Source organism: Hemicordylus capensis, chromosome 3, assembly GCF_027244095.1.
Source record: "Hemicordylus capensis ecotype Gifberg chromosome 3, rHemCap1.1.pri, whole genome shotgun sequence".
Classification (NCBI taxonomy): Eukaryota; Metazoa; Chordata; class Lepidosauria; order Squamata; family Cordylidae; genus Hemicordylus; species Hemicordylus capensis.
Genome location: NC_069659.1, coordinates 317,940,572 through 317,967,971, shown reverse-complemented (window position 1 = coordinate 317,967,971; position 27,400 = coordinate 317,940,572). Strand labels below are relative to the sequence as shown.

Here is a 27,400-nt window from a genome sequence, read left to right as displayed (position 1 = left end):
GGGAGAAGTGGGAGGAGCTACGTGGAGGCCGACGTCGCCGATCATTGGTGCCTCGCGGCTCCCACTTTCGCTTGCAACTCCCTCCTTCCTCTCTAACTAAGGGTGCGCAAAACCTCTCTTCTCTTCTGATTGGCCAGCCCCGCTCATCAATCCCAGGTATTGTGAAGCGCATTGACATCGCTTTTGACAAACAGGGCTTGTACGGGAGTAGCAACTTTTTCTATACATAAACATATACAATATATCTATTTTTTTAGGCTTGAAAATATGCCAAAGTGATCTTGTCTAGAACTCTTTTAAGGAGATAGAGAAAGATGTAGGTGTTATTCCTGTGCCTCTGTTTTACTTCTTTCTTATAATGATGGTGGTGGTGGTGGTGGGTTCCTGGCGATCAAGACCTTTGAACAACACTGAACAAGTTTTCAGGGGTTTGACTGAGAAAGTCCTTTGGGTGACTTGCTCCTTTTCAAGTTGCGCTTCCTCCTTATGTTGCCTCTGAAGCTCTCCAAAACGCATGTGCAGATTACATTAGATTTTTCTTTAAAACAACAGGCGTGATTTCTGTGGGAAAGCGACTGTAAGGTTCCATCATTTTCTTTTTTTCTGAAAAAAAAAAATGTAACACCCATCAAAAGGCAGGTGGGTGAGAGCGCTTAACTTTCTGCTTTTTTAAATATATTGCTGTTGTTGTTGTCTCTCCTTCCTCTTTCCCTCACTTTGTTTCTGATTTCCTTTTCCTCCCCCCCCCCTTTTCTTTAGAAGACCTCTTTAATTCAGGTTGGTTTTTTTAAAACCCTGTAAATTTTCCCCAAGTTGCTTTTGTCTCTTCTCTGCTGCATGGAGTTCTCGGATCCTGGGGTTTTATAATGTATTTGAAATCCTCGCTAGATAGGAGCAATATAAATTTTCTGACGCTCAAACCTTTTCTAGTTCACAAATCAGTCACCCTTGTCACATTTATTGAAATTCCTCAACTTGCCACACCAGGACGGTGGAAAAAGCAGGCGGCGCCTTTGTTACTGACCAAGCTTGTGATCGCCAGAGAAAATTTACTTACCTTCAGATGAGTGAGCAGAAAAAGAAATAACACTCCCTTTGATTTAGTTAGGAAAATGCAGACATTTGGATTCAGTGCAAACATACAACACTTGCTTGTTTTCTAGATGCAACCCCTCGATTAACCTGCCTTTCCCTAACTCAAGTCTATTGAAAAACTGCGGATAGTTCCTCTTTGTTCCCGTTACAAAGAGCCATTGACTATATATTAAAATGATTGTCGAGATGTAGAAGTATGGTATTTAAAAAGAGACCATCTTAGTGACTCAATCAATTAAGCAAAGCAACGTTGGGACATTATTCCCAATGATGCCGGGTTGTTGTTTTTGTCTCGAGGTTGTTGGGGGGTTTTTTGGTGGGATGTGGTGGTTTTTTGTTTTTGTTTTATTTATTTAAGGGGTTGTCTTTTTACTGAGAATATAGTTTGGAAATCGGGTATGTTAACCCCAACCTGTCGTTCTGTGGTATGGAGAAAATGGGGGAGGGGAAGAAAGAAAAGAGAATCTAACCAGAAGTCAGAATCCTTTGGGTTTCGAACCTTTGTCAAGTCCTAATGTGACTTCACTACGGCTTCCCCGCAATCCGGATTCCTCCTGTTGCCTATGTAAAGACGATAGGAAACAATTCGCTTGGCAGTTACCGGTGCCGCGAAATAATATTTCATATTTTGAACTGGCATATTTTAAGGAGGAGCGGGGAGAGAGAGGCAAGCTGGCAGTCCGGTTTGATTCCCCCACCCCTCCTTTCGGATTCATTCAGCGTCGCAAGGCTGTGCATCAGTTTTCCGTGAGGACTATATACAGAGTTGGTTTTTATTAAATTATTTTTATTTATTTATTTATGTATTTATTTAGAGACAGTAAGCTCGAACTGAGTTCAGCAGAGGAGGTGGTGCTTGGGTGAACTGAGGCTTTTAGGCATTTAAAACTCCATGGTCCTAAAGCAACAGGTCTGAACTGTCGCCTCTGGATAAGAAATAGGTCTGGGCGGGTTTGTGGGAGATTTGGCGTCGGAGCTGCAGGTGTTGCCCATTCGCTTTCGTGTGTTTAATACCAGAGAGAAGGGCAAGGACCTCAGGGACCTTTTGTCGCCGAAAAATCGACAGAGGTACTTGGACCTAGCAAAAGGCAGTATCACCTCTCCAAGATTCAGAACAAGATCCCCACCCTACCCTATCCCACCTCATCCCATCCCATCCTATCTCATCCCATCCCATGCATGCATCCCACCCCTCCACATTTTGGAAAGGGACAGCCAAAGGGAATTTTCTGCCTCTTTGGGAGCACATTCAAATAAGTCCATCTCTGTCTGTGCGTGCGTTCGTGTGAGTATGTGTGATGTGTGCAAGTGTTGTGGGTTGTAGAAGTTATCAAGTGGGATTTGCGGCATGCTCTCTGCAGGAAACGAAAGCTGCTCCAGTTCAAAACCACATGCACCAATGTGACATATAAGCCATTAAAATATCATCCTGTCGGTTCATTTGTGCTTCATCATACATTCCCAAACTGCTCCCAGAAAGCAAGAAAAGAACAAATGAAAGATGACCGCCTCGATGGAGTCGCCAAAGAGGTGTTTTGATTTTGTTTGATCCAACCACTGGCTACCTTATCCACCACCACCACCACCCCATTTCCCAGCCTCTCCTCCTCTCCTCTCCTCTTTCTATGTATTTTTTTCCCCAGTTCTGGCATGCTAGGCAGGAATGAGGGGATCTCAGCTGCAACAGGTGGAGTGGGGTAAGTGACTGAAGTGGGGGACAGGGGTAGGATGGTGGGGTGGGGGGAGCGACTGGAAATAGGGCTTCTTTGCAGCCGCAGCCAGGCCAAGCAACGGAACAACCTCTCACCTCCAGGGGGCTTGGCATATGGAAGTATAAACCTAAGGAATACCCCCCCGCGCCGCCGCCGCACACACACACTCTGCGGAAGTGGCTTGGCACCTTTTCAGACACGTGGATAAGGGCTTGGCACCCTTTCCTCCAGGGAAGACTGTTGGGAGGTAAGGCTGCCCAGTGCCCACACACCTGCCGCCAGAAGCGGGCAGGATTTTCCTTCCCCAACCAGAGCATCAGGGGGTTTTAATGGAGGTGTTTCATTGCAGCCTTCAGGCGCCCGATTTCTGACCCCCAAAGGAGCCCAGCTACAGGAGGATAGGCGGAGAGACAAGACGGGAGATGGAGAAGGTGCAGTGGCCATGGACTAGTGGAAAAACCGAAAGAGCTTGGATGTCACATCCCAAGCAGACAACACTCGGGGCTGCCCCCTTGTGCGCCCTAAAGGAGTGCGGTCGTCTCTCTCTATCCCTACCACCACCCAGCTTTAGGAGCTGAGTTTCGCCTTGGACTTGAGGTGCAGGGAACTCCGGAAGCCGATGATTGGCCAGACCAGGACTTGCCCCCTAGAGAATTCGGCACCAGCTTCTCTCAGTCTTTCCCAAGCGGCGACGAAGGAGTTAACCCCGCCTGCGGGTAAGGTCTGGTGGCCGAGACTTCGTAGCTTTTCACAATGGAAGCTTCCACTCTCACCTCGACCGGGAGCCTTTCTTGAGCCAAGATGTCCCCCACCCCAGCGCCCACCACCATCCAACTTCTTGCTCCTTGGACTCGTTTAAACAGGACCGAGGAGCCTGCACCATTTCCCTTCCGAAAAGGACACCACCATCCCCTCTAAATCCCCAGACGATTTCTTCTTCTTTTGAAGTCTTTATTGGAAGGAGGAGGGCGACAGAGCTTTGGACCATCCAGGTCTTAAAGGGGACCGATAATTATTTCCTTAAAGCAAGCCCCCCACCCCCCACCCCCCCACACACTTTCCACCCCCTGCCCCTTGGGGTTTGGCTATTCCTCCTTGTAGCGAGAGGCGAGGTGAAGACCGCTTCATTTCCTTGGCTACTGTTGACCATGTAGTTAATCAGTTTGGATAAGTGTTGAAGGCTTGAGCTCTTGAAGTGGCCGGCTTTGGAAACACCCTGGAGGTTGACCTCTGACCTTCGACCGAGAGCATGTGCCAGGCCCACAGTATCTGCCACAATGACTCGAGTGTGCAACCTTGGGGGGGGGCATTAGTTTGCCCTCCCCTTTCAAAGGACTAGTCTTACCTGATTTCCTAATCTCCATCCCAGAAAACAGCTGCTTCGAGTCTGCCTACAAAGAGATTGCAAAAACCTTGAAATATAGGTCTGGCTAGGCTGCCTTCTTTCCCCGACAGAAAAAGAGATTTGGGATGACCCTGAATCCTGTAAACTCAATCTCTGAGAGCTTTTAGGAAGGCACTGTTTATACTTTTTTTTAAAAAAGCAGCACACATACTGCTCCATAGGGACTGAGTTCCTTGCAGCTCCCCTGAACGGAACCTGGCCTTTGGGGCTGAAATATCCCATCCCAACCCCTCACATTTCACCTGGCATTTCATAGAATCTGCTGAGTCTGTAATAGATTTGCCAGAAGTTTATTAGAATGGCCCGCTGCATCAGGGTCGAGTTACAAGCACGATTTGCTTACTGCCAAACTATTTTTAGTATGGAAATAGAGGCTGTGAAGTATCTGACCGGGAGCAGAAGTCAAACGTTTTTTGAATGTGAACTCTCTCTCTCTCTCTCTCTCTCAAGTTTATCTTATTTTATCTCATAATGTTTAACATAAATAGTAATAAAATAATTGTTGTTGTAGCTGGTTGTTGGTTGCTGCTGTTGTTATTTTAAAATTCTTATAAATGTTATACATAAGATATTTGGGCTTTTAAAAAATACAACTCCTGAAAATTAAAGCATAGGCACTTCAAGAAACAGTAAGTATTCACGATGTGCCTTAATTTTAAGTCCTCTTGAAAGTCGTTCATTTTGGGGAAAGTGTGTTTTAATTTCAAAAGAGAATACGTGTTAATCAGTGCGATGATGACATATTTTGCAGGTTTTCATTCAGGGACTGGTGCATGGGGGGTGGGATCGTCCCGTTTCCCCTTTGAGCCAAAAACACACGATTGAAAAATGCATTATTTCCCTCCTGTTCGCACCATAACACTATTCAAAGTGCTAAATATAATCCTGAGTTTTACCTGATACTTGGACAAGTTGAACTTTATTCTTACAGTGTTTGAATCTATTCTTATTTTTTCCCCTTTCCTTCCTCCCCTAAAAGTCAATTTTGGAATAAAATAAAATAATTAAAAATCGATTCCAGAAGCCTAGTGACTGATAGCATTTGATTCTGACATCAAGTTTTGAAGCTAGAGTTTGGAAGAGGCACCCTCTTGCCTCAGTAACTTCCTTGAGAATTTAAATCATGCCCTTAATAATTTTATTTATTTGTTTGTTTATTGCTACTGTTGTTATTTCTCATTGATAATACGTCATGCTTTTGTTGTTTTAACTCCAGTCCAACCCGCCCCCCTCCACAAACCACTCTATATGACTTCATACATATGTTTCTTATGGAATATCATGATATATAAACTTCTTGCCTCCCTTTCCCCCTTTTACCTACATCTTCCATACCTAGAAAGAGCTTCTACCTATGATAGCCAGATATGTATTTCCTCTTGCTGTTATTCCTACAAGAACTGTTTTCACAACTGCTTCTGACTTGAGCACTAATGGCAAAAGGCATGGGCTGCACGTCTTTTTTTTAAGGCAACCCTTAAGTCTGAGGCTCTGCAGTTAGAGCAGCTCAGTCTGCTCCGGACAGGCCGTTGGCTCCCCCTTAGAAAAGCAGAGACCGGCAGGGCAAAAGCGGCAGCTTTGAACCGTTCCATCCCTGGCAATGCCATTTGACTTAAACCTGAGAGAGCATCCTGGCTTGGAGAAGTCTTGCGACCCTGACCAAGTTTCATATTCTCGCGGAAAAGTCCATCCCACAATGCAACCAGGTCGGTGGTAACTCTTCTCCATACTGTCAGGAGGTGAGGTGGGTGTACGATGGCAGAGTCGGGGGAAACTCTTTTCCTATTTCTTCCTCCAAATCAACCCTGGGGTTGTGCCGGTAAATTATGTGCAAAGTTTTAAAATGGTTGCTTTTAAGCAGGTTCCCTCTCTTCCCTCCCCTCCCCTCCCCCCTCCTTTACTCCTGCCATATTTTGGAGACACAAAGACGGTGAGGCTTTTATTCTGGGGAGGGGGTGATTACACGCCATGCCCCAATTATTTATCACATGCCTCTAAACTAGACCCAGCTCCCCACCCCCACACCCCCACACGCACCCTTTTAAAAGACTGCTATTCCTCTTTCTTCAACAGGAACCAGCTCAGGAAATAAGGCACACAATTCCCCTTGTAATGAGGAAAAGAAAACGACTTTACAGAAACCTCCTGGAACAGTCAAGTAAGTTCAAGACTTTTTGAAAAGTCCAGAGACAGTATGTATGTGTATATATATTTAGTCCTTAACTTGTTTGCATAAACACTAAGTAGTCACACAGGATCCAACCAGCCAGCAACTGCTTAATCTTGCCCTCATGCCTACTCATTTGGAGGCTCTAGAATTAATATTTGACGACACCCTCATTGAAATAACAACCCCCTGACCCTCTATGATTGCATTGTCACGTTCTTCTATGACATATTCATCTTGCATTCATTTATGGATGATTTGATTGGAATGAGGTTTGACATGTATTGGATTCTATTAAAGAAAAAGACTTTGATCTTGGGGATGGGGTTTACATGATATGTATCATCGTTACCCGGTATATCAGCCCTTTGCAATGTGGTAACTACCCAGCTTCCGCCATGAGCGAATTTAAGTAGGCAGTGATTGACATTTTATCTGACAGGAATACCCTAATCTGAAGGCAGTGGATTAAGTATTCTATTTGAAATAAGCATTTGATTGGATTGATCTCGGGTACTTCAGGTTGGAAACTGGTGGAAGAAAGTGGACTAGAACCTTAAAAACGGGCAATATCCTCGCCTCTTACTGGGTTTGTTATCCTGCCATGCGCTCTAGCCCACTCAGATGCTGCATCAGGTGCCCGTGATAAAAAGGAGGCAACGTGAAAGAAAGGTTGAGGGAGGGATGCAGAGACTCTTCTCTTTCACTAAAAACATTTTCCTAACCAACATCTTCCTCAGTCATTTAGGAGATTCACATTAAATTATCATATCTTGGGTCTGATTCGTGATAACCCCGCCCATGTGGGTATTCCAATTTGGATAAATGTAGAATCCGTCTGTTCCCTTTGCTCTCGTCACGTTTTCTGATTGCGTAAATGTGCAATCGGTGATCAAGAAAGACATATTTCCCTCCTGTATCATACTTGCAGTCCATCAACAACACAGTTAATCCCCCCCCCCCGAAAACTTGGATTTTAAATGGGTTGTTTTCTTTGAAATCAAAGGCACCACGCAGTCTTGAAACCAAATCTTCCAGTTTAACAAAGTTTCTGATTAGGCTGCTTCTTTCTGGCGCTTCCAACATTACTACCTCCAGGCCAAGGTTAGCACTGCAGTTCTGGACCTTGAAGATTTGCTTTTAAAAGCGGTTTTGAAAGGTGGTGGGAAATTACATGGAAATTCCTTCTTCACAAGACCTTCCTTCTTCCTAAGCAGTGCAGAACTTCTTCCAAAAGGTCACCACTGCTCTACACTGGTTCAATGACCCGTCAGCGAGACGGACACAGAACCCCGGAAAAGTTTCTGCGGATCTGATCTAAGGAAAAGTTAAAGGTCAGATTCTGCTAGCACGTACAGATTAACCCTCTATTTAAAAGAGAGGAGGAAAGAAAACATAGACGGCTAATAAGACCAGGTGACTGCTCTGCATTGGGAAGATTTCTTAAAAATAAATAAATCACTGTGTATTTTTATCTTTGGAAGCGTAGTGTCGAGAATAAATCATTGATTTGTATTGGACCCCTCATTTTGCGCACGAGAATTCAGACAGCGATCCTAAATGGGTGAAAGTTCTACAGCTGGCCTTAAGAAGAACGGTAATATAAAATAGTAATAGAGAAAAATAGCACTATAAGGACCCCAGTTTTATTGCCGGTAGGAGTACCACAAAGTTAAGATCGTCGGAATTTTCAGAAGGTCGGTTTTTCGGTTCAGAGTATTAAAGAAAATAAGACTTTTTGGAAAGAAGGCATGAACTTCCAAAGACTTTAAAGACTGACTTATATTGTAGCATAACCTATCTGGACTCGAGGCCACTTCAGCAGGCGCCTGAAGCATGATCCTCAGTGGGCAGGTATGCATGACCACCGCCCTCCAGAAGATTTCTGCACACCCAGCTGAATCCCGAACCCACATAAGGAACAAAATCCTAACTCTTAATCACATCTTAGTCAGTTTTAGTGACCAAGTAGAGGTAGCTGAAAGCAACAGAACACGCCCTTAGGTTGTAATTCTGCAGCTACTGAAGCAGACAGAATTGCCTCTCGTGTCAATGGGACAGGGGTACTCAGCCCAACGCAGGATAGTGGTCTACCTGCATTTGTGGGAGCATTTTCTGTTGTGCATTTATTTTCTAAGCACAAACTGCCAGGAAAGAAGGCCCACTCTCAATTCGACTTTCTAAGGACGGGTTAAACTGCGCTTCGGGTTGAGGAGGAGGCCTTTTCATTCCAGGCTCCTTTTCTCTCTCCTGCTCCCTTTCTGGCAGGGCTGGCCTTTCCACAGGCCCGTGGAGTGAGTGTGTCTCAAATGATTAGCAAAACACAGATCCACAGTGCAGTTAAGCCGAAGCTTCCTGGCTCCTATAGCCCTGTTGGTTTCAAATGGGCTGACTTAACTGGGCTGTGAATCGGGCCCCAAATGGGCACGCCGCCCCTCCGATGGTCTCGCAGCAGAAAAGGTGCGGAGCCATTCCTGAAGCGTCTTGCCATCTCTTGGGGCCCCTGGGCAACGGCGAGGTGCACATCGGCGCCCGAGAGAAATTCTGGATGGGCAAAGGGAGGGGGAGCTGGTGGACTTTCTCTCGCCCCTTCCACGCCTTCCTTGGCTTCGGCCCTCGGGTGGGAGGGGATGGAATCCGAGTCCAATGGAAGTGGCGGGGCAAAAACCAAAAGCCGAAAAGCATTGCCTCTGGGGAGCTAAGATTCTGCTTCTGGCTAATGGAGGCGTTAAGGCAATTGCACGTTATTCTTGGAAAGAGCCACTCTCCTTGTCATCAAGTTCCTCAGCGGCAGTATTTATCTTAGAAGCGGAATCCCTTGGTGTGGGCCATGACAGTTTTTAAATATAAGGCGGATAGTGTCCCTGCCATCCCGATTGGTTTATAGGTGGCCTTGTGAGTTATCCTTCTCCCTCGGTCGTTTAGATCCCCCCACCCCCGCTTCAGCATAGAACCAGTTGCTCAGGTAAAAAGGAAGGAAGGAAGGAAGGAAAACACGCAGGGCATCAAAGGAAAGTGCACATCGGACAGGTACCAGAATCTTTCCAAGCTAGAGAACTGTATAACTTCTGCTTCAGGTCCTTCTCTCTCTCTCTCTCTCTCTCTCTCTCTCTCTCTCTCTCTCTCTCTCTCTCTCTCCCCCCCCTCCGCCTTCTGGTCATGTGCACTGCTCCATCCACCACCACCTCCCTCTCTCGCCTTCTCCTTTACGCACACACACACGCAGATATGTCTCCCAAGGTACACAACAAATGCTAGGAGTGAGAGTACTAACTTCACCTAATATAATGAGAGAGACACCATGGGCCATTTCTTTTCCATTGGATTCATGCAAGGAGAGGGGGGAGGGATGTGGGGGGAAAAACCCCTGTGAGGAACCTCGGGGTTTTAAGTAAGAGCGGATAAAGCCATTAGCGTTTGACAAGAAGCCATGCCAATATTTTAGAATGGCCCAAGCCAACCGATGGTAACACTTTTTTTTTTAAATTGATAAACTCTTCCAGATGTTTTCTCCCTTGACAGAGGACTGTCAGGATTGAAGGATGTCAAGTGTGTAGAGATGGAGTGGTTGTAAGGAGGGATGAGGAAAACAGCTTTATTTGGAAGCCACACTCTCTCTGTATCTTTGTAAGTAAAAGCCTGCCAGAGTCCTGCTTCCTATAACGTTTGTTGCTTTCTGTGATCTCCTTCTGAGATGGTCAGGGATGGGGAAGGAGAAGGCGAACTGGGTTTTTGGCTTAGGACAAAGAGGCTGGCAAGGGAAGGCTGGCTGAACTGCTGGGGGTTTAAGTTGTCTACGTAAACATGTTATGTAAGGAGGGTTAGCTAATTACAGCTTGTGCAACTTTGCAGGTCCTCCGGGCATAAAAGTGTGTCTGCATGTGTGTTGCATTCATAGAATAATAAATACCACTAGAGCTGCCTTTTATTTTTTCCTTAGTGTTACAAACCTGTGCAAAAATGGTTAAATGCCGGCACTTAACTCCTCCTGCTATGCTTATAAAGTTTGATAAAATGCCCAGGAGGTCATTATATATGTCCATCCTGTCTTTTAAACTCACATGTCGAAGTCCTGGCTTCTGATCCGTTAGGAGAATTCAGCAGTTTAAAGATCTTTCAGAATGCCAGGCTTTTAGTGTTTTAATGCTTCACCTCAAGTTGATGGATACAAGCTTTAGTCAGGAATTCTTAATGTCTCGTGCAAACAAAACAAATGACCTATCCGGCTCTGAAATAACCCCGGAAATTGTAAGAGAGATGCTTACCTCTATCTTTGGGGTGACTTTTATAAAATGTTACTAGATCACAGACTGGGAACTGTTTCAACAGTCTCTTTCAATGTTGCTTTACAAATGAAATGAAATGAAATGAAATGAAATAATTAAGTACGATTTCATTTACATGAGCAATGAAAATGTTTCAAGTGCTCTGCTTGTTTGGGATAGGGCGCTCATTGTACAACAAGATTTACATGTTGTAATACCCAAAGAAATGTTTATGTTTGAACCTGATGTCCTGTTTCCCGAGGGATCCCCCCTTCCCCTTTTGCTTTAGTTCAAATTCTTCTTCTTCTTCTTCTTCTTCTTCAACTCTTACGGGCTTGATTCCACAATCCAGTTAAGTCGAAGTATTTCCATTTGAGGTCATTTCAGGCCCATCCGATGCATATTTCCTCGGACGTGAGTCCTACTTAAATCAGTGAAGCTTACTTTCTTTGCAGCTTGAATAACACTGACTTCAGGGCATTCTCACAAGCGTCATTTATGAGCATTAACAACATGGAACAGAAATAGGAAGAGTGTCGGCCTGAAAAGTGTATGGGGTTTTTAAATTTTTGATTTTGAAATGCGATTTTACGAAACAACTCGTATTTCTTTCTTTTAAAAAAATCTCCCCTCCCCCTCCCTCAATGCTCGATTTACAGCCTTATTTAAAATATTATACCCAGAAGTTCAATGAGATTCGCTTGTTAGTAAATATACCCAGAACTGCAGTCCCTTAACTGGCTTTTCAATAAAACTGTAAATCCGTCCTTCAGCCGGATCCAAAGCATAGTTACTCTAAAGTAGTTTCCACGTCACTTTACTTCAAATCGTCCAGGATCTGGGGTTATGAAGAGTTGGGTTTTGATGCCATCATTGTAAAAGGAGAAAGGAACCAGAGATATCCCTCGGAATTCAGTAATAGCAGGAACCAGCCTTCAAATATTTTTTTTTTAAAGGAGGCATTCTGAACTTTCGATTAATAATGTTTACGGAAAACCTGATAGCAATTTCCCTTTTACTCACAAATATTAAAGAATTTTATGTGTAGTAATCTACAGGTTGCTTAAAACAAAACAAAACAGACATGCATGTATTATTTCACCAAAATGAAATTGGGCGATCCCCTTTGATACTACGAATTTTAATTGGAGTGTGTGTGTGTGTGTGTGTGTGTGTGTGTGTGTGTGTGTGTGTGTGTGTGTGTGTAGGGAAGGGGAAGAGTCCCATCGACTGAAACTCAATACGATGTTTCAGATCCGACCCGTACAAGGCTAAACAACCTTTTCGGGTGTAGTGGTTTTCCTGCAATGATCTCCTGCAAGAATTGGTTTGAGTTAAGAGCGCAGTTAATTGCAAGTGTTAGCCCCCCGCCCCCGGGAAAAAAGCATGCGATCGTGGGAAATGGAGGACGTGGTAGAATTCTAGCCTTTGTTTTTCCGGGGGTTTTGTTGTTGTTGTTTTAAAGACCCGGTTCTCTGGGCCGCCAACAAGTGTCAGAAATCTAAAGACTACGTTGCCCGGCTCTGCTTCTCAGGACGACTTCTGTATGCAAAGCCTGTCTCTTCTTCATTGTACCCATTTCTGTTGGGAACGGGGGCCCGGGAGATTTGTGTGTGCAATAAATAATCAGCAGTCAAACTGATGGCGGGGTTGGGCTGAGGGTTAGGAAGCGCGGGTGGTAGTGGTGGTGGAGGGGGGACCGATGTCTGTTTGCAGGGGTGGACCCTTCGGGAGCATCCTGTTTGAAATGCCGGGGCTTGGAGCTATAAAACTTTGTTCTTGATCAGCACTACCACTACCACCACCACCATCCTCCTCCTCCTCCTTTTAAACAAAAATGAGTCAGGCGCACTGCAGCAGCCAACGCGCCTGTTTCCCTGCTTCTTACAACGGAGACTTGCAGACAGAGGCTTTTGGAGAGGATTTGGAAGTCTTCGAGAACCCGGCGTGGCGCCTTGTCTTCCGAATTTCCATCCCTAAGCTAGGTGACTGTAGGATGTGGAGGGAGGGGAGCCTGCAGCGTCTCGAGAGTCCTTCCCTGGGCAGCGTCTCTCCTCGCTGCCGCCTTCCCAGCGGATCTCTGCGCGGCGGCTTGGCCTGGGCATAATTTTTCCCAGGAGCGGAAGTTTTGAGAAAGTCCCTGAGTGACGTGGCCCCTCCCCCTCCCCGCGCGTTCTCCATCTTTGTTGTTGCTGTTGCAGGAAGGAAACTGGAAGGAGTTGCGAACTGCACTTTGTTAGCCCTACAATGAGCTCTTCGGTGGCCAATCAGGCAGCCCGCCCCTGACTCAGACACCGATCTTAGCTCTCCATTAAACCGTCTGCTCATTATGCGGCTCAGAGAAGGCCAAGTGGGGAAAGACCGAGTGTGTGCGTGTGCGTGCGCGCAGGGCATGGGGAGACAAGAATGCAGACGGCGGTCTGCGCCTCGGTCCAAGCCACGCGGGGTGAGGCCTTCGAAGCAGCCGGTGGGGGCCAGGTGGGCAGCCAAAGCGGCTCAGGATGGGGGTGGAGGAAAGCAATCGCCACCCGCCCGCCAGCCCGCCTCGCTTTCCTGGCGCTCCGGGAGCTGCCGCCGCCTCTTCCTCCTGGCCTCGTTCTTCCTCTGCCAACAACCGCTCATTAGCGCTTAAACGGCACCGAGGACCTCTTGTCAATGTCTTGTACCAGGAAGACTTTCAGGCTGCCCTTAATCTGTCAGTTAAACGCAGATAAAAACAAAATGCGGGGAGTCAATGCAAACAGCAGACGAGCAGAGAGTACTGCTTAGGTTAGGGCTGGGGTGGAGGAAAGGAAAGGAAAAGGAAGCCTCTTTTGGAAGAGGAAGGGGGGAAGTTGCCCACAAGCGCTGCGCACGCGCAAATCTCTCGGTGTCCTCTTCCTACCTCCCCGCCCCTTTCCCCCTTCCTAAATCTTTTCAGACTTCAGCGGGGCCTGTCATCGCTGACGTCGGACAGGCGGCTACAGCCAATCTGTGGCCGTTCTGATTGTTTAGCTCTCTGGGTTGGAGCCGAGTCTAAGAAGCTCTATTCAGTAGCCTCCCAGCGTCCTGCTGCTGCTTCTCAAAGCGTATGGGATTCCACGTAGGCATTAAAAAAAATTTTTTTTTAAAGGAAGGAAAAAAGGAAAAGGGAGGGGGAAGAAGGGGGAAGAAGCAAAAACAAAACAAAGCCAAATAGTCCAGACCAAGGGGGGGATCTTTGAGGGGGGGTGTAAACTTTTAAAAAAGTTTTTCCACCTCTCTCTCTCTCTCTCTCCCTCCCCCACCCGCTTCCCTCCCCCCATCAGGTGACTTTTTAGAATTGTAGAAGCAAGTCAGCTTGGAGGCTTTGGGGGAGCCCAGCAATGGACTCTGCTGCACTCTCCAAACGGAACACGGCGCTGAAATTAGTAGGCTTGGCAGGGGCTCCCCCACCTCCTCCTCCTCCTCCTCATCACCACCATCACCACCATCACCACTCCCCTCAGAGCATGACAGGCTTCGCCGGGCATCCCCACTCCATGGTTCCCACGCACCCTGGGGAGTACGCTGCAGGATCCCGCCTCGGGCTGAGTCCATTCCGGCCAGAACACCTGGGGCACCACCATCATCTCCATCATCACCACCACCACCCTCATCCTCCTTATCACTCCGCGGCCCTTAAGCTCAGCCCTGACCCTCATCCCCACCATCTTCCTGTGGCAAGCCCAGCCCAGGGGCTTCCCGCTCCAACAGGCGCCTTTGGCCCGGCGCAGTCAACAGCAGTCCCTTATGCAGTCCCTCACCCAAGCCAGACTCTTCCAGCCGGCAGGGACTTTTTCCTGCACAGAGATCTGACGGCCCCAGTCATGCCAGGGCTCCCTTATCAACACTCTGCCGCTCCAAGTTCTCACCACGGCATGTTTGTCTCAACAACAGGTAGCTACACGGGACACCATGCTCCTCACCACCACCACCACCTTCACCACCACCACCACTCAGAAGCCGGGACTCACTCGCTTTATACTGGACTCCACCATGAGCAGCCTCCCCATGCAACTGCAGGTGGCCATCTAAACGGACAGATAAGACTGGGGCTACCTGGAGACATGTACGCCAGGGCTGAGCCTTTCACTCCAGTGCCAGCCTCCAGGACAGATCCTTTCGCTGCTTCCTCCTTCCACGGCTACAGTGGCATGAACCTGAACGTGAATTTAGCTCCACACCACGGCCCTGGGGCTTTCTTTCGCTACATGCGACAACCCATCAAGCAGGAACTCATCTGCAAGTGGATCGAACTGGATCAAACTCCCAAAAAATTATGCTCGAAAACTTTCAGCACCATGCACGAGCTGGTGACTCACGTCACCGTGGAGCACGTCGGCGGGCCCGAGCAGTCCAACCACATCTGTTTCTGGGAAGAGTGTCCCCGGGAAGGGAAGCCTTTCAAGGCCAAATACAAACTGGTCAACCACATCCGAGTCCACACGGGCGAGAAACCCTTTCCGTGCCCTTTCCCGGGATGCGGGAAAGTCTTTGCTCGCTCCGAAAACCTCAAAATCCACAAACGGACGCACACAGGTCAGTATGGGAAGGTCTTTCTTCATTTCTGCTGGGTTCCATGGTCTGCGGCACGCTATATTTATTATATATCACACACACACACACACACACACACACACATACTATGCTCATAGAATTAATACGAGTCCATGAGGAACAACTGCTTTTGAGTTTTGTCTTTCATTAGAGGAAATGCTGCATATTATTTTCTAAATCGATACATTCCGACATAATGCTTGCTGTGGGGGGGGAGGTGTGTGTGTGTGCAAAAAGTGTTTCCCACAAGTTAAGAAGCACTTTCTTGGAGAGGAGAGAGTTAAGAGCCCTTTGCAGTAGGGAAATACATCAAATCTTGGCGCTAACTCGCAAATTAGGAGAGGACAATGGAAGTTGCACTTGTCTCGGCAGTTTTGAATGATGCCGCCGGGATGCTGCTTCTGCTGTCTTCGTGTGAGAAAAGCACAGCTGCGAGGTCCCCCCCCCCACTCCACTTTTTCCCCAAGCGGAATCCTGCGATGTTGCATCCCATCCCAGGTCCTCAGATAGTTCCAAGAGGCTCTTTCCTTCATAAGCTATTGCCTGCGTGGAAATATGGGAAGGTGTACCTTTGGAAGCCAGGGAGAAAAATAAGGATTTTGTGTCCCTAGCCTGTCCATTATGAAAGGTCCTTGCACAGAAGACTGGAGGGAGTATCTGCCAGAAACATTTGTTAGTTCTAGTTAACACAGAAAGGCAAGGAATTCTGAGGGGAAGACCTTGCAAGAGCTCTGCTTGACCTCATCCACAAAAGCATCTGTAATGAATGAAACTGTGTGTAGAAAGTTTTCACACTTCCAGAATCAGCACTATGAATTCGTTTAACAGCCGACTGCAGTAGCTCCTTCTCTCTCTCTCCCTCTCCCTCCCTCCCTCCTTCTTTCATGAGATAAGAAATAAGCCCTTTTGGAAAATTAAATCCGTTCCAGTGTACAGTTTTTCACACACACACACACACACACACACACACACACACACACACCCTTCCCGCCTAGTCTTGCACAGAGTTAAGGAAACGACATAATCCTATTGTAAGGTCTTCTTACCACACAATGATTTTTTTCCCCCATTCTGCCCTTCTAAAATGTCCAGGTCCTTGGACATGGTCTTTACTTAGGCCATAGTCTGGTTAGTTCCCTTCTCCCTTAAATAATGCTTGGAAAATAATACTGTTAATTTGATGGGATGATTTTTGATACATATTTTATTCAGAAGAATAATTGATAACACAAGTGAGCTCCAAAACATCTTCGTGTTAGGTAGGGACCGATAAAGAGAATAGTCCATCCCTTAATTACAGTGTTTTTCTTAAGTAAACAAACTTTTATTGCCCTTTTGTTGCCTTCTCCTTTGAAGTCTATGAAGCAGAAAATAATCAGATTCTTGGTAAATTTGACCTACATCAGCGCAGCCAGTTGAGTGCAGGAGAAAGGTGCTAGCTTAGGGTTTATTAGACAAAATGTTCCACATTGTGTACTCTTTCACTTGAGCATCCGGTTAATTAATTTCTTGCTGTTGTGGGTGGTGTGGGAGGGTGGGGTGGAAGTGGAATCCTGTAGGCCTTATTACAGTTTTCTATTAACTACCCCCACTCTAACTTCTCCAACCCAAATGTTTCTGAAATAGCAATAGAACTTCCTACAAATTATTCATGAAGACAGTTCTAGATTCAAACGAGAAAATAATTGCCTTCTCAAATATTAATGACGTTGCGTTTTCCTGGGTTTCTAGAGATGGGGAGGGCGGGAGGGAGGGAGGGAGAGAGAGAGAATAAAATATTATTTCTCAATAACACGTAACAGATACAGACTGGGAAAGCAAAACTACTTTCTTACCATTCGAGATGGTCATGGACAATAGTGACCAAGGTGGCGGTTAGGCCGCAGTGAAAGAGGCCTGGTTTAACTTGTAATTTATAGTGCTTGTGCTGGCAAGCTAAATCTTCCTCCTCCCCCCCTCGAGAATTTTGCAAATACTTTAATCCAGTCCCAGAGTTGGGAGGATTATGCTAAAATCTCCAAGCTGTACGTATTGCGCTCAACAGTGAGTCCTAAGAGAGCTACAAGTGTGGGTAGAAAATGGCGGTGCACATTCTGCCTTGTGTGAGTGTGTGGTGTGTATGCGTGTGAGCATCCCCTTCAACCCGCCCCCCCCCGTTCAAAAACGAAATCTGTCAGAGAAAGGCATTTAAATGCATTTTCTTTTGAATAATACATATTTACAAGCAGGAAATCCTTCCCTTTATCGGGGAACTCTTAAATTAGCTGCAGTCCTGGAGGCGTTCAAAGAATGCGAGGCAGACAACAATAAGGAGCCGCTTTCTCAATTCCTTCCTTGTGCTCAGGGCCCTTTTTGCCCCGAGTAATGTGCGAGAGGGACGTTCACCATGTTTTGTCATTCTGAGTAAAGAGGAGCCGCCGCAGACGGCCAGTGGTACCTGAACGTAACTCACTCCGCACAATCGCTTGGTTTCTGACGGCGCCTTTCCCAAGGGCCTCCTAACTTACTGCTGGCTTCTGCTACACCAATCCACTTGATTTGTTATTTCAGCTGAGTAGCGGAAGGTCAAACTGTGTCTTTACAAGGAACTATAATTAAAATGCTTAAAGAGGCATCGAGATACAGAGGTGATCTTATCCCCCCTCCCCATACAAATGAGTAAATGCGCTTCTATGTAGGTACACATACCTCGTTGTCTCTCAGGGCCTGCAAACGCTTCGTTTTGCAACCAATATTCTTTAAAAGAGCTCTCTCCGATGTAACAGTCAGGGTTGCGCGGCAGTCGGAATATATAACCTGGCATCATTAAGGAAGTCACGTTTAAGAAACGCTGCAAATGCACACACTCACTCACAGATATGTACACTTACCTAGCTATTTTGGATAAATATGCCTTTGAAAAAACACACACACAGGAGCCTGGCTTGCAATTTCCATCCCAGTCATATTTGGACTTAGATAATTTCTGGGCTTCTTTTGTACACTAGCATCACCCTCTGTTGACTTTTCAATATAATACACCCGTGCCGTAGAGGCTTCAAAGCACGTGGCTTCAACGTGTTTTGCTTTACCAGTGAAAAACCTAGCATTCAGTATTGGGTATACAGACCGTCTCCAGTAACTTGCCTGGAAATCATGTTTCCTTCTCTCTTTCTCTTTCTCCTCCCCCAATCCCCGCTGTTTCCTGTACTACAGCCGGCAGATGGTGTTTAACATGGTCCCACCACAGAGCTATGCAAGTCCATGAGACTTCTACCATTGACCTCAGTGCTCTGTGGACTTCATAGCTGCTTATTCCCAACCTCAATACATTCTTGTCCGTTATTTACAGGATCCTTGAAAGCAACATGAAATCTGGGCCTAGTCCCTTTTACAGTGAAATGTACAGATGCTGGATTTCGCGGGCAGAATTCTAGTGATTCAACCAAATTTTAATCAATATGGGTATTACACAAGAAGAAGGGGAAGATACCCATCACGTATTATTCCTATGATACCAAAGGCAGAAAAATACTGCATTACATACCTTTAAGAAATGCTATGAATTAAAATATTGCATCCATATGAGGTGTGAGAAACGTATTCAAGAGAGATGTATGTATGTATATATATATACACACACACATACATATAGATAGATATTGATCAGTTGTAGATAAAGATATATAGATAAATATATAGTTACAGATTTAGAAGTCTGCACATCAGTGATTCTTCAGAAATGGCATATATAGGCTTGTTGAGGTGAATCCACTCCTTGTAGGAAAGAATGGCAAAAACAAAGGCTGCGTTTGCGAGGAAGGGGGAGGATATAAGGCCAAGGTCAGCGTTTGTGTGACTGAACACGGTTGTGTAGGGAAAGTGACTGGAAGCATTGGGGTCGTTAAATGGGACTGCCAAGGCAAGCAAGAAATGGGACACCAGAATTCCAGAATCCTGTGAGGTTTGTGCTTTGCTGCTCCTCTAACACCATTTAGCCGTCTCTGAAGTAAAGGCTGGCAGGGGGCATTTTTGAGAGGGGAGAACTTATCCTTATGGGAATGAGGACCAAGGAAAAGAGAGTCAAGCAGGAAAGGTTTGAAGCCAGGGAGGTGGGCAAAGTGGCAGGGGAGAAGAAGTGTTGGGCACTACCAAGGCCCTCTTCTCTACCTCAGGCCTTGCATCCAAGGCCTTTCTGTGAAAGGAGCAACATATTTCCCACTGAAGCAGATCTTCCCTCCCACCGCACTTGCTGCCTCCTTTGCCCTCTCAGAAGCCTTGGAGTCACACACACACACACAGAGAGAGAGAGAGAGAGAGAGAGAGAGAGAGAGAGAGAGAGAGAGAGAGAGAGAGAGAGAGAGAGACCCCTGCGGTCTTGCTCAGATACATTTCCACCAGGAACTGTTCTCTCTCTGCCTAGGAGAATAGGCAGGCCCTCTACCAGGCAAATGAAGAAAGCTGTCCTCAGGGATGGGTGCTGGAAGGAAGCGGCGGGGGGGGGTAGGGTCGGTTTCCCTGGTGGCCAGCATTTAAAGGGCTTGTGCCCTACAGAGACCTCTCCCCCCCCCCCCGCCATTAAACGCACACCCTTTCCCACCCCGCTCAGTAACACAACCTCTCCCTGGCTTGCATGTTTCCTTGCAGGAGAGAAGCCCTTCAAATGCGAGTTCGAAGGCTGCGAGCGGCGCTTCGCCAACAGCAGCGACAGGAAGAAGCATTCCCACGTGCACACGAGCGACAAGCCCTACAACTGCAAAGTGCGAGGCTGCGACAAGTCCTACACGCACCCCAGCTCCTTGCGGAAGCACATGAAAGTCCACTGCAAGTCCCCTCCTCCCAGCTCCGGCTACGAGTCGTCCACCCCGTCGCTGGTGTCGCCCTCGTCGGACTGCGGCCGGGAGCCGCCTCAGCCGCCGCCGCCTCCTGCAGCCGCCTCCACACAGGCGGCGGCTAACCTGAGCGAATGGTACGTGTGTCAGAGCTCAGGGGCCAGCGGCATCCCGACTCCACCCAGTAACTCTCCGTCACCTCACCCGGGAGAGGCCGCTTACACGAACTGTGAGCCCCGGCCCAATTATTAAGGTCAATACGGTAGGACTCCTGCCCTGCCGGCCGCCGGCGAGACTGCATTGTTCTGTTCCGGGGCTGCTGCGGAACCTTGGCGCACATTGGAGACACGACGGGTCGGCAGACCCAGTTTTGCGGGGAGGGGCTGTGTGTTGTGTGTGTGCGTGTGCGTGTGCGTGTGTGTGGTGGAGGGGAATCGATCCTTCGATCTAGGGAACAAACCCTCCTCCCGATCCCCTCCCCCAGCCCTCAGTCACCTTTTCTTAGAAATGCTGCACAGGCCATCGGAGAGAAGAGATACTGTAAAATAAGCCACCTTCCCCAGCGTCTCTCCGGTCCCCCATTTTGTATTTATTACAGTGCCGAGCACACAGGAGAGCGACTCTTCCTTCCCCCAGTCTCGAACCCCCCCATTCCATGACCTCTTCCTTTCCTTCCTCGGATCATCTCCTTCCTATACGTTTACAAAGGCCTTGATTTGAATTGCAACATCTTTTTGTATCAATGAACCAAAGTGTTTTAATACGGATTTCTAGACGTACAGCTGCGATCGTCGGTGCTGGTACCTCGTGACGGTGTTTTCCTGGACTATTTTATTAGCCCAGTGGGTTTTTTATTTTGTTTTGGACGATTGCTTTTTCTTCTTCTTCCCCCTGTGTGGGTGTGCTTATACACCAAGGGACATCAGTATCTATAAATATGTTATTTGTTACCGAATTGTACACGAACCGATCAATTAAATACCTTGATTAATTTGCCAGCTAAATTGACGTTTTTGGAAATAATCTCTTTACTGTCCCTATTTCTCCAATATATACTTCCCACTTGCCACCAACAAAACAGGCCCAAGGGTGGCTTCATGATTTATGGTACATTTTAATTTACACTAGTAATGGCTTTAAATACATAAACATATTCTCGCTTTCTCTCCCCACCCCGTGTTATTTCTGTTGAATTGTGAGTTCTTGTGATTCCTAAATGGGTGGAAGGTGAGAACCATGTTAATTGGAGGGGGGGGTGTAATGAGTGACGTCATTGTGCTGAGTTGCTGGGGTTGTCCAAAAAGATTCACAACTTGTCGATTTATCTGAACGGATGTTGTAAACCCAGTGATGGTCTTGTTTTCAAGCGCAAATCTTTGTTATGTAAAATAATAATTGGAAATAATAAATTTTTTTGTAACGGTAAAAATAAAATGGTTTTAAAATCTTGAACATATCTAGATGTCTCTAAAGTCATGATTCTCACATTTAGTCTGTGATGCCCCCCCCATCTCCCCACAAATTCCTGGGATTGAAAAACACGTTCCAATTGGGACAACTGGAAATCTAAAACTGTTGTACCGATTTGGTGATTTATGCCAGATCTTGAACACAGTACTCGGTAGTTGACCCCTATACTTCAATGGAATTTAACCTATAGGTAGCTTAAAGCTGGTGCCTGTAAGTATTATCAAGACAACAGCAGCAAACAGGCTCATTTGTCTGATTACATACTAAGTTCTTGCCCAAATAGATTTTACAAGGAAGGTCCTTCCATGTAGTGACGAGTGATGCTAAACCCCCAGTGCCAGAAACAGATTTATCTGGACATTTGTACACAACATCACCAACCGAAATCTCTTTCTTCTGAACTCTTTTCTTGTGCCTCAAGACCCTGAATATTCATTCAGAAGTTATATTGACATTCCCTAATCCCTAGTGAGGGTGAACTTCGTGACTATTTTGAAGGATTTGTCAGTGTCGATCAGTCTTTCACATTCCTATTAAAGGAGAAGGTCTGTTTGTCTGTCTCTGTCCACAGTATCTATCTATCTATCTATCTATCTATCTATCTATCTATCTATCTATCTATCTATCTATCTATCTATCTATCTCTGTCTACCTTTCTATTATCTATCTGTCTGTCTATCTATCCAATCGTTCGCATGGCCACAGAGGGAATGGTCTCCGTCTCATCTCTGATGATTAACCTAAGATATAAGTGAATTGCCTAAGGAAATAAAAGTAATAAATATCCAGTCCTAATACTCACAATTATAGACTATAAAGAGAACATGGCTGTTGCTTTTGTTGTTGTCCAACGCGTCTGAATGAGTGAAAGAGAGCTCGTGGAAATGCCAAGGTATGGAGGCCATCTGGAAGAAGAGAACATCTTTCTACCTTGTCCCAGGAGTTGGGCATCCCTCCCCCGTCCCCTCCCCCCCCACCCCGCTCCTTTTCTTCTTGATTTCTTTCTTTGCCGAAGCGGTTTTTGGATGTGTAGGCTAATCACCTTTAATTTTTCATTTGCTTGTTACAGATGTCTATCCCGTTGCTCTCAAGGTAATCTAGACAGAGGCAGCTGAAAAGCCCCGCATCTTATGCCTTAGACATCAAAGCAGGCTCTCACAAAGAAAGTATTTCTTCGCAACGGTGAATCTTCATGGTGAGTTAAGATTTCTATAGCAATAGGCAAGTCATACTTAAAAAGAGTGAAAAGCGAAGTCTGGAGCCCGTCCAGTCTTTTCATGAAGGACATAATATTTACGTCTAACAGATCTTCCCCCACCTCCAACCCCTCCCAGCTTGGTCTCCCCACTCCTTTTCTTTTTACTCTTCTCCCCAGCATATGTGTGTGTGTGCGAGCGCGCGCGCGCACACACACACAATTATTTATTTGTTTGTATTTATGTATGTGTGTGTATGTGGTGTTTGTGATGGACATCCTGCCTGCCTCGTTTTCCTTCGAATATCCGGGGCAAGGGCGGGTGGGGGGAGCAAACCTCACGAACGAGGGCCCTTGTTCCAGCCCATCATCAGAATGGATAAGAATGTCAGGAAGAAAAAGGGGCCGCTTCAACCGCTGCCTTCAGCGCACTTTTGTTTTCTCTTCTGGGCGGTGATCAGAGACGGCCTTTGGGATTTGATGGCGACTTTTCTAAAGGCGAGGAAATGGGTTTGAAGGAGGGAAAAGAAAAGCAGCGAAGTCTAATCAAGCCCGGCCTTGTTCAAAGGCTCTGATTTGGGGGGAGTTGGACGTGTGAGCTTTATGGCGCATCAACATGCCACGTTAGGATCGCTATGGTAATGAGCGGAGCAATAGCAAGCGCCCTTGAAAAGGAGGCACACTCCATTCGAGACAGTCTATTAAGATACATTTGCGCTGACCTTGGGTTTCATGCTAGCTTAATACATTCAAGCTGCTCTTCCGCAGAGGTGGACTCCATCTCGTCCCCTTTGGCTTGCCTAGCTTGGCTGGCCCTCTAAGGAGGGCTTTTGTTACAGCATCTTGGTTGGGCCGCTGCGATTAAGAGACACAAGCGCCGAGGGTGGGGTTGGGCGTGGGTCACCCGCGTTGGGTGGAAGTTTTACGTCCAACATGGATTGTTTTCAAGCCGATGTGTTTGAGATGGGGGGGGGGCTGCTTGCTCGCAAGTGGCCAAACTGACTCCTCCCGAGCAAGTCAATCCTGGCTTGCAGACTCCTGTTTGTTTATTAATGCTTCACAGGACACTTTTCTCTCCCCTCCTCATCCTTTTTGCCCACACATCCTCTAGGAATCCTCCAATCAGTAGCTGTGTAGAATATTTTAATTCATGTATATGTACCACTACGCTGATCTCTGTTTTGTCAAGTCATATTGAGACATTTCTGTGACAGACTCCATCCATCCTTAGGGACTAGAACCTTACTAAATGAAGAATTGTTTGGTTGTTTTTCACACCGTGTATTCCTGGTATATGAAGATACATACGCAAAGGTGTCACATTGTTCTGACGGACTTCAAGAAGAAAGCCTTTTGAATGCCTTCAACCTTTCACTGAAACAAACAAAAAGTGGGGGAGGGATCAGAAATGTGTGGTTAAAATTGTGTTCCAAGGAATCCGGGTTAAGTGTCTCCCAGGGCTGCAAAACTTGACACTCGAAAGTCTGAGGCCACGGGCGATGGGCCACGCCACGGTCCCGTCCATGTTCCAGTAATTGTCTCCTTGTTTATTTTATCCAAGTACCCCGGTGAATAGGGGAAAAATAAACACGCCGAACAAAAAAATTCAAACAGTCGAGTCGTCTTTAGTGCTAGCCCTTGTGGCTGAATAAAAAAGGATGGTCCCGTTTCTATTGAGCTGAGAAATCTTTGAAGTGGGGAGTTATTATCTGAGAAATTCCTCCTCGTCGCCCTAACAACGCTGATGAAACGTACATAGGTTCTTTGTCAGCGATTTGTTCTCCCCTCTGTCAAACTCCCTCTGCCCTGTTAGCTGGGACCGTTTCTAAAGAGATGGAACCAAACTCCTTAAAAGGTAACGGAGACAGCCAAGGACCCAATAATCAGATACATACGTCTACCTATGCCCCTCTGTCCGTCTCTGTCTCTCTCTCTATAGGTGGACTGGGAAATGGGGATAGAGGAAAGAGAGGGCAGGAGGAGAGAGAGAGAGAGAACGCTCTTCCCTGTTTCTCAGCTCTAGAGGACGTGCCTTCTGGATCTTCTTTTCTGCTTTCTGGATCTTCTTTTCTGAATGTCTTGGGTTTCCATTGTTCTCTGCACAGAACCCAAATGTTTGTAAGCACCACCGTAATTATCCTATGTTTGAAAATGTTGAACCTCCCCATCCTACCATTACTCGACTGTAATGAGTATAATAATGGACACAGGCACACAAACTCGCAGACACGTGTCTGAAAACAGCCTTGGCTTATGTTAATACGTGAACTACCTATTAAAAGCATGCTTCTCTGCTGCAAAGCACTAAAATGGTTATGCCTTCAAAGCGATGGCTTCCATATGTTGCAATGTTTTATTGTCAGCGAGTGGAAAGAAAAGTCACACACGGCCCCCCTCTATTGAGAAATGGCTGCAATTAAAGGACGTCCTTAGGTGGCAGGGACTGGGAGACAAACGTTCAGAACCAGTGTTGCTTTTCTACCACTCTTATGGCTTTGGGTTCCTCAGAGGGGGTACCATCGCTGGGTTTTATTCGTTGTGTCAAGTGCTGTAAACTAACTTTATGACCAATAGCCCAACAGATTTCTGCAAGTAAGAGAGAGTTAACTGATACGTGTGTATGCAAAGGTACTGGGCCTGACCTATGGGGGCACTCGGATAATGTATAGAGGCAGCCCGATCCATAACTCAGTTAAGCAGAAGGGCTTCTAATGTAAGCCAATTACACCTACAGCATAAACCGTATGTGGGAGCAATTTCTACCGAATACAGTAGTAATGAGTTCTATGTATAATGTTCAGTTTCAGAGTGCTTCTATGGGGCGCTAGTCTGCAAATTCTGCCCAGCGAAGAAATAGGTTAAGAACATAAGAACATTCCACTGAAACCTATGAGAGCTCCTTGTCACTAAATATTACTAAGATGTGGGAATGTAAATCGAACTTCGCTGTAATCAGAATGAAACATCTCCACTACAGAACAGGTGCATCTCACCAGAAAGTCTTTTAAGCTAACAAAACGGGTTATAAGCCCAACATAGTATTCAACCTACTTTCAGTTACAGAATTCGTTTATTTCAAAGATGTAGAGTTTCTTGATTTGAACATACTCTTTGTACAATTTCTGTGTGATGTTACTGGGTTTGGGGCGATTTTCTTGTAAATATTTACAAACGGTCCTTGAATTAAAAATATAAATGTCAATATTATGCCTGTTTTCAATTTCTGAAAGTTCCATATCATTTCCCTCCCAGTCACCAATAAGGAGTATGTAGCAAAAGGGAAAAGAAATTCTAAGCAGCGATCATGTTGACTTGTTATGTACCAAATGTAATTTGGGTCGGTTTCTAACGTGATGTAATGGCAATTATTGTAGTCGGGTTGTTATGGATATGTTATGGATTTTTAAAAAATAAAAAATAAATAAAAGCAATATTGGGCCAAAACATCATTAATATCCATGGAGACAATCATACTTGTGAAGCATTTGTACTTTTAAAATAAAGCCCCGCATGAGAAATATTAAACTGGTTTACTTTACGTTTTCTCTTTCTAGATAATGATTTGGAAATCATATATTCGTTGGGGTTTCAACAATACCAACAACAACAAAAACAAAGATACGGGTTAGGGTTGGGAAGGTTATTGCCGATCAAGGAAGTCCTTTGACAAAGAAATAATCTTCTTCTTTTTTTTCCCCAGAACTGTGACTTTTAAGAAATGCGTGGAAATTAACCCATTGGCTAAAACCAGATAGTAACCAACCGGTTTCCATGAGAATCCCTAATGAGCCCCCTTACATCCTACCCCCGCCCTGCACAACGGTATATTTATCCACCCAACACTTCTAACTGTCTATCCCTACTGTGTTTCGGCACACACGCGCATTGGCTGAGCAGAACCTTGGGGGGGGGGCGGGAAACATTGCCTAGCACGAAAAGCCCCTTGGCTATTTTCTGCTTCGAAACGTTAAGAGTACAAGGCTGCAATCCTATGCACACATACTGAGGACTGAGACCTACTGAAATCAGAGGGGTTTACTTGGGGGCAAGCTTTAATTGTTTGTTGCATGGTTTGTTTGTTTATTTAAAATATTTATACCTCGCCCCTCCCGTGCACTATTGCTTGGTTTGGCAGTAGTGCTCTGGAGGTTGTGGCAGCCCTACGAGGGACACTCTCACCCACGGAAGTACCATGGAGGTCAATGATCTTCCAAGTAAATGTGTGGACGGGATAGGCTGAGAATGGAAGCGGAAGGCAGAGAGGATCTAAACGGATTTGGCAGTACATCTGGATTGGACCCCATGTAATGAGCTTAGCTGCCTTCCTCACAGCCCTTGTCTGTGTTCTTCCCAACTGCAGAGGGAACCAGTTATTTTTATTTTTATTTTTATTTATGTATTTATTTACACAGTCAGACAGGTGTTATTATTGACTGGTTTGTTTTATCCAGACATCGAGTCCTTCCCAAGGGATGGCTGAATTTTATTATCCATATTGTTGTTATTATTGTAGATATAATAATATCTATATTATTAGGGACAAGGACCTGGGATGGCTGAATTTTATTATCAATGTTGTTCCCAGTAAAGTTGCTTTTTGTAATTGGCTGGTGGTGATTTCTGTGGCCCCTATGGTGGCCCTTATGGTGGTGGTGTTGTTATTTCTTGTTTACACAGTCAGACAGGTGTTATTATTGACTGGTTTGTTTTATCTAGACATCGA

General features: G+C 46.0%; 1 protein-coding gene across 9 annotated transcripts; it reads left to right on the top strand.

Annotated features, from left to right (window-relative positions):
- The first annotated feature begins 43 nt into the window (after positions 1 to 43).
- On the top strand, positions 44 to 26,188 carry ZIC4 (Zic family member 4). Of its 9 annotated transcripts, none has more exons than XR_008319629.1 (6): positions 1,946 to 2,625; positions 6,286 to 6,370; positions 14,542 to 15,183; positions 19,828 to 20,149; positions 22,552 to 22,677; positions 25,479 to 26,188. XR_008319629.1 is itself a non-coding variant. In XM_053310450.1 (4 exons), exons 2-4 carry the CDS (start codon positions 6,325 to 6,327, stop codon positions 20,262 to 20,264), a joined length of 1,125 nt encoding a protein of 374 aa, XP_053166425.1. In that variant the 5' UTR covers positions 44 to 156; positions 6,286 to 6,324; the 3' UTR covers positions 20,265 to 21,468. The 9 variants fall into 9 exon arrangements, 7 of the variants coding, with proteins under 7 accessions (XP_053166425.1, XP_053166426.1, XP_053166424.1 ...); XR_008319628.1 differs by having other exon boundaries at positions 24,617 to 26,188; XM_053310450.1 differs by lacking the exons at positions 1,946 to 2,625; positions 22,552 to 22,677; positions 25,479 to 26,188 and adding an exon at positions 44 to 156 and having other exon boundaries at positions 19,828 to 21,468.
- Positions 26,189 to 27,400: the final 1,212 nt, after the last annotated feature.

Excerpts from the sequence above, each read along its gene's own strand:
- ZIC4 (XM_053310456.1), top strand. The coding sequence starts at position 13,989 with ATGGACTCTGCTGCACTCTCCAAACGGAACACGGCGCTGAAATTAGTA. Across the intron at positions 15,184-19,827 it reads CCACAAACGGACGCACACAG|GAGAGAAGCCCTTCAAATGC; the intron begins GTCAGTATGGGA and ends GTTTCCTTGCAG.